Source organism: Arachis ipaensis, chromosome B03, assembly GCF_000816755.2.
Source record: "Arachis ipaensis cultivar K30076 chromosome B03, Araip1.1, whole genome shotgun sequence".
NCBI lineage: Eukaryota > Viridiplantae > Streptophyta > Magnoliopsida > Fabales > Fabaceae > Arachis > Arachis ipaensis.
Window position 1 is genome coordinate 128,977,978 of NC_029787.2, and position 6,441 is coordinate 128,984,418.

Here is a 6,441-nt window from a genome sequence, read left to right on the forward strand (position 1 = left end):
TCCTTTTCTTTCCCCCCCCTCTCTCTCCCCCTTCTCTCTCTCACTCATTTTTCTCTTTATCTCCTCTCTCCTTTTCCTCTCTCTCTCCTTCTCTCTGATTTTCCCGATTTTCCCCTTCTCTCTCTCTCTCTCTCTCATTCCTCAAATGCAGGACCACCGAAGAGGACATTCTTGTTGATCCCGTGGAGGCTCCGGAGATTGTTGACGATTTCGAGCTTGGTCGGGAAGACGTTGTGGACATCAAGGACATGGAAGTCAACAAGCAGAAGCTCAGAAGACGCATCTCTAGCTTCAAGGTTACTACTACTTTCTTCCATTCTCACTCTAATCTATTTTTTTGGAATGTGTTTTCTGATTATTTATTTTATACATACACAATTACGTGAAGATTGAGCTTCAGAATCCGTGTCGGAAAGGAAAGAAGCTCCTGGTTCTTGACATTGATTACACCCTCTTCGATCATCGTTCCCCTGCTGAGAACCCTCGTCAACTCATGAGACCATGTATAACTATAACCTCCTTCTCTTTCTAAAATTATTCTTTTTTCTTTTTGTTTCAATTTAGATTTGTCATTTTCTTATTCTTCTTATTCTGTTTCTTCTGCAGACCTTCATGAGTTCCTTACATCCGTTTATGCTGAATATGACATAATGATATGGTCTGCCACCAGGTCAATGTTCATTTGATGACAATTCTCTTCTCATGGAATGTGGTTACTATTTCATGGAATTGAATTATTTTCTCTTGCTGCAGCATGAAGTGGATTAACCTCAAGATGGGACAACTTGGGGTGCTGGACAATCCCAACTACAAGATCACGGCTCTTCTTGATCACTTGGCAATGATCACTGTTCAGTCCTCATCTCGGGGGGTCTTCGATTGCAAGCCACTAGGTTTGATATGGGCTCAATTTCCTGAGGTATAGTACATACGAAATACAATGCTCCTTCCATTTACTCTATCATTTGATAAATAGAATTGTCTTAAACATTTTCATATCAATCAGGCAAATTAATAGTTTACTTTCATTCTGGGGAGAAAATGGATATCCAGAAAAACAGTAAAAGACATGTAAAAGTGCAATAGATCCATGTATTGATTCAGTTGGAAATACACTATTGCTGCAATGTCATCTTCCTGAAATCTTTAAAAGATGTTTTATGTTGTTTCATGCTTTTGAGGATAGTAATGGATAAAATGTATGAAACATAAAAGTACCTGTTTAATGTGCTGAATTATTGCAATCTATATCTGTTTTTCATTGTTTTTTTTTTTATTCTCAACCGTATTCCACTTGTCTCATTGGTGGGTTTTAATTTCATTTCAGTTCTACAATGCTTCAAATACTATCATGTTTGACGACCTCAGAAGAAATTTTGTGATGAACCCACAGAATGGTTTGATAATTAAACCATTCAGGAAGGCTCATGCTAATCGGGACAGTGATCAGGAGCTTGTGAAACTGACTCAATACTTGTTGGCCATTGCGGAGCTTGATGACTTGAGCCACCTTAATCATAATAATTGGGAGTTATTTGCAGAAGATAATACAAAAAGGCGCAGGCAAACATAAGTGACGACGGAATGCACTTAAAGGAATGTGGTAAGCAAGATGCAGCTTCTAAACTATTCAAACTGCCATTTATAGACTGTTAAGCTAGATTATTTCAATTTTTCGTTCAAGTGGTTAGTTTAGGAAACGGTGAATGAAAGAAAATTCCTTGTAGCAGCCGTGTGGGGTTATCTAAGATGACTGATACTGCTTGAGCAATCTCTATGCACCAATTCCAGAACAGATTTTGAATTGATGCCAGAGAAAATGATGTTTCCATATTGGATATTGTGGCTATTTCTTAATATATATTGCTTCTTTTATATTGGATTATGGTTGCCATGGTCTGGCCATAATGCATGTTATGAAAAACTTGCAAAATCAGAATGAGGTACTTGTGAGAATCTCTCCCTTGTGGCTTTTTATCTCATTCTGTCTTATGTTTACGTTATATCATTACTGAAAATGGTGTTTGTTAGTAATCCACATCCAAGTAGGAAAACTTCAATATTGTCTAGATGAGCAAAGGAAGCATGTAGGAAAATTTTCATGTAAATAAATTAAATGGAAGTAGATGCTATGGTCATATATGTTTTGGCGATGACGAAAATTTAAAACTTCTTAATAAAAAAAATAATTAGTGGTTGTATCAACGCTCTTGTTTTATATCTAATTGAATGCAAGTCTAGATTGTACTTAAAATTAAACAATGAAGAATCAAGAAGGAAATGATGTGTTGATAGCTTTATCCATTTTCTTCTCTTTTGTTTGCGAGGATCTCTTTTCCTCTAATATTCTTGTACCATTCTTCTTCCAATCTTATGATCTTAATAATAAATTAATAATCTATTAAGAGAAAGAAAAAAACTGTTCAACCATCATCATCTGCATTGACCCAAAAAATAGCAGAAAGAAAAAGAACTGTCACCATCGGCAATGTCATTAAGTCTAAGCAATGTTCATACTGTATAAATAAAACACCAATCTACAAACTGCTTTTTGAATACCCGAGAGCAAAACTTACCAATTTTAATCATGATTAATACTAGACTCGGTAAAAAATTTCGATCCATTCAATATATACAATTTTGTGTACTAAAATTGCTTGTACATCATCATTTGCTTACAATTTACAATTTTCAAAGCATTGCCTAAATTCCACATTGTGAATAAAAAATGTAAAAATGGTAAGTGCCCTTCCCCAACATCTCAATGCATCAAGCAAGATATGTTGAAAAATCATAAATATCAATAAGATCATATTACACAACATTAGCTTAACATAATCCATACAAATAATGCACAATCAAACAGCAAGGAGATATCAGCTATTTGCTATTTGCACTAGGCTAAATTCCACAGCAGTGGAGATTTTACAAGAGGGGAGCATACAGTTACACAATTATCACTGAAAATATAGTGAAGGCCATAGATTTGAAACTGTTGCGTTACCACCTCTGGCAGGTCAACCTGACCGAAACTAAGATTTTGGTGATGACCACTAGGCACAGATTAAATGGCAATAATTTAAACAAGCGGGGAAAGAGGGAAGACCAAGAGAACTTAAATCTGCAAAGCGGGCAGAGAGAAGGCATATGCTGTATAAAATCTCTGCACAATCCCGCACCAATAAGGGGATGAGTCTGTTGCACGTGTGCAACACCTGTTGAATCTAGGCAAAACAGAACAAAGCTGCAGTCACTGCAAATTTAAATTCTAAGCGCACCAGTTGCAGGGTCATGCCCTGAGCCGCTGTCCTTGTGTTTGAGAGAAAGGTTTGTAAACTGAGACTCAAGGTCTCTGCTGTTGGTGCGTCTGTGACTAGCAGACGGTTGTTGTTGTGGCTGGTGCGAGAGCTGTTGTTGCTGCTGATACAGTGCGCGTAATCTTCCAATCTCTCTTTCCAGCACTTCCTGCTCCACTGAATTTCACATTGCACAAGCATTAGTGTCCCAAACAAATACCTTTTATATCTGGTGAAACTGAATACAAATAAACTTGTATGCTGTACAGCAAAAACTTGGATATAACGTTTCTATTAATATATCTATGCAATGAAATGTGCAACTAACAAGGATTCCTCTAACAGGGAGATGTAAGCAATAAGTGCAATTACTTGAAGTAGTACCATTACTTGAAAATTGAAACGGTCAATTCTCATGTTATGGAAACTTACAGTATTTGATAAGCTGCTCCTGCGCTGTACTTTCTAAACGATGCTTGAGTGCTTTATTCTCCATACTCAGTATAAGATTCTGCTGGTTGAGAAATTCCAGTTCAGCTGATATTTCACACCCTTCTGCCTATGTATTGACATATAAAGAACCAGAATCAGAACTCTCAAGTTTTCCAGGGTGTATATAAAATGCATTAAAAAAAATAAACCAAAAAAAAAAAAAATTGTCAAACAGCAATCACGAGGAATATTGCCATATGCTGAAGCTTACCTGTAGAGCTTGTACATTTCTTTCCAGCTCAGCTATATATTGAAGTTTACGAACCCTTGAACGTTGAGCAAATTGCCTGCAATTTAACAGAAACAGTGCAAGAATTAAACTGTAAATTCACCAATAGCAAAATCAAGTAATAGGCACAGAATCGGATATAGAGAAAATAACTACATACTGTTTGGCACGTTTTGTATCTGTTTCAGAAGCAGATGACTTTGCATGTGAACCATCCTTTTTCTCAAAAGATGATTTTGAATCCTGTATGCCAGATTCCGCTGCATCATGGTTTTCATTTGCAGTTGACGGAAGCCCCTCTGCTTCATGTGGTGGGGGGCATAGTGATCCCGAACCCTGGAAAGCAACACTGTCTTTGCCAGAGAGAACACCAGCTGGATGATTTGTAATATTTGAAAATGAGTCCCATGATCTAATGTTCTGTTTTGCTGAATTCATCTCAGCATGCATGAGTATATGATGAGCATCTTTGTTATGATCAAAGTCTTGAGATGACCAAGATGGGAAAGATAATAAGTTCTTATATTTATATTCATCCTGATCTCCATAAGTGATGTTAGACATATTGTGTGTGTCTACGTATGCAAAAGAATCACTCGATGAGCGCCGATGGACGCCTCTTCGAACTGGTGTCTCTGGCTCATTAAGGAGATCATCAAGCCATGAAGGTTGCTCCTCTATGACAAGACTCTCAGATGAAGTACGATGGTGCTGTATGTTTCCTTCTCTAGGTTTCTGACCAGAACCAATCGCAGGATTTGGGATATAATCAGCATATGCTTGAGAAGCACTAGGAAATGGGATTTTAGGAGGAAGCAGGGCATGTTTTCCAGGATACATCAAATTCCTATAATTCGATGAGCCTTTTGAATTTGCCATAAGAAGCAGAACCAACACCTGTCAAATATCATGCTTTGAATTACCAATGAATGCAACCAATATGTTAAAGAACCAATAAAATAGAGACATTATGGAATGATATTCCAATGGAAATTTAAACAAGCCTGATTCAAATACGATCTGCTGTTTTCACCGAATGATCTAATATACTTACAAAAAATAGTTAAAAATTCCGTTTTTACTCAGCATAAAGGTCCTACAGCACTTTAAGTATGCCTGTAAAGGCTTACAAAATTTTATAGTTGGTGCAAAAGGATCATCTCAGCTCCCCTATAATCTTCAAATACTAGTGCACCAAGGAACTCCCATCACATGTAGCCAGGCAGTTTCGGAACAAAATAACAATAATAACGTATTTTGCCAATCTTAAGAATTTTGAATGAGTAAAAATAGATACTTTATTAAGAAAAATTCTTGTGTTAAGCGACAATTAAAAATCCCATAGCTCCACAAAGTGTATATTTCCTAGGATGAAGTTCTGAAAAGAAGAAGGTCCAATCATCCTGCTACGAAACCTTGAAAAACAACAGTTCGCTAATGGAACAGAGAAGTTTTTGGGAAGAAGAATTTTCCAAGCTTATATAAAGGGATAAAAGAAATTTAATAACCCAGAAGCAACTAACAGAAAAGAAAAAAAAGGAGAGAAGGGGGGGACGTTGAAAAATGCATAGATTGATTAAAATAAATGGGAGATACACTTCTGTTCTATTTGAGCAATTAGCTGAAATTCCTGTTTTATCCTCGCAGGACCCAGATGAGAAAAAATTCAAACATAGAAACTTTAATTTGCTTCCTTTCTTGTACAAACTCAACGAAACATGCATATGCATGCATTCAGAAAATACGAAACTCCCACAAAAAAGAGGGAAAACAGAGTTCATGGAAATGAAAATGCTGCAATGTACGACAGATTCTGGCACCTAAGAGCCAATGGTTCCAAGCTGATTGAACGAATTGAGATTGGAAATGGAGATGGATTCGTCTGGTATGCAAACAATGGACCAATAATTCGCTTAAGCTCGGAAGAAAAAAAAAAATCTGAACCAAAAACTCGAAGCAGAAGGAACAAACGGAAAGAAGGGGGAAAAATATCTGACCTTTGGTGACTGAAGATTCGAGATCCCAAAAATGCAATGCTAAAAGGGGGGGCTTGAAATCAAAGCAAAGTTTTTCTCTTTCTCTTTCCTGGTCTCTAGGGTTCGTTTATTTTTCTTCAAACTACCTTTGTATTTCTCTCTCTTCTTTCTATATCCCAATTCCTACGAATACGATTATGTGTCTCTCTCTCTTCTATATATCTCTGTCTTCTCGTTCAAGCTGGGGCTCCATTTGTGAGCCCTTGTTGACAAGTAATACTGTTCCTTTATTTTTTTCTCATTTCTCATTTTCACCCCTACAAATCTTACTTATTTCAAAATGAGTCAAAATTTTATATAAATTTAATTTTGATCAAATGTCACTCTAAAAAATTCATATGTAAATTTAATTAAATGATAATATATAATTTTTTATATTGTTGATATA

The 6,441-nt window shown here is 36.4% G+C and overlaps 2 protein-coding genes across 4 annotated transcripts in view; one reads left to right on the forward strand and one right to left on the reverse strand.

Moving 5' to 3' along the window:
- The window catches only part of LOC107631731 (ubiquitin-like domain-containing CTD phosphatase), a 2,529-nt gene extending 647 nt beyond the window's left edge, over positions 1 to 1,882 (forward strand). Inside the window, exons 2-6 of the mRNA XM_016335270.2 lie at positions 152 to 296; positions 389 to 503; positions 607 to 670; positions 754 to 919; positions 1,328 to 1,882. Of these exons, the coding sequence (XP_016190756.1) occupies positions 152 to 296; positions 389 to 503; positions 607 to 670; positions 754 to 919; positions 1,328 to 1,573 (736 nt within the window). The 3' untranslated portion in view covers positions 1,574 to 1,882. The remainder of the gene's footprint in view (positions 1 to 151; positions 297 to 388; positions 504 to 606; positions 671 to 753; positions 920 to 1,327) is intronic.
- LOC107631730 (uncharacterized protein At4g06598) lies at positions 2,766 to 6,275 on the reverse strand. Of its 3 annotated transcripts, XM_016335269.2 has the most exons (6): positions 6,015 to 6,241; positions 5,838 to 5,899; positions 4,178 to 4,914; positions 4,000 to 4,075; positions 3,729 to 3,855; positions 2,766 to 3,473 (listed from the first exon to the last, which is right to left on the reverse strand). In XM_016335269.2, exons 3-6 carry the CDS (start codon positions 4,894 to 4,896, stop codon positions 3,262 to 3,264), a joined length of 1,134 nt encoding a protein of 377 aa, XP_016190755.1. In that variant the 5' UTR covers positions 4,897 to 4,914; positions 5,838 to 5,899; positions 6,015 to 6,241; the 3' UTR covers positions 2,766 to 3,261. The 3 variants fall into 3 exon arrangements, with proteins under 3 accessions (XP_016190755.1, XP_020975461.1, XP_016190754.1); XM_021119802.1 differs by lacking the exons at positions 5,838 to 5,899; positions 6,015 to 6,241 and adding an exon at positions 5,148 to 5,822; XM_016335268.2 differs by lacking the exon at positions 5,838 to 5,899 and having other exon boundaries at positions 2,767 to 3,473; positions 6,015 to 6,275.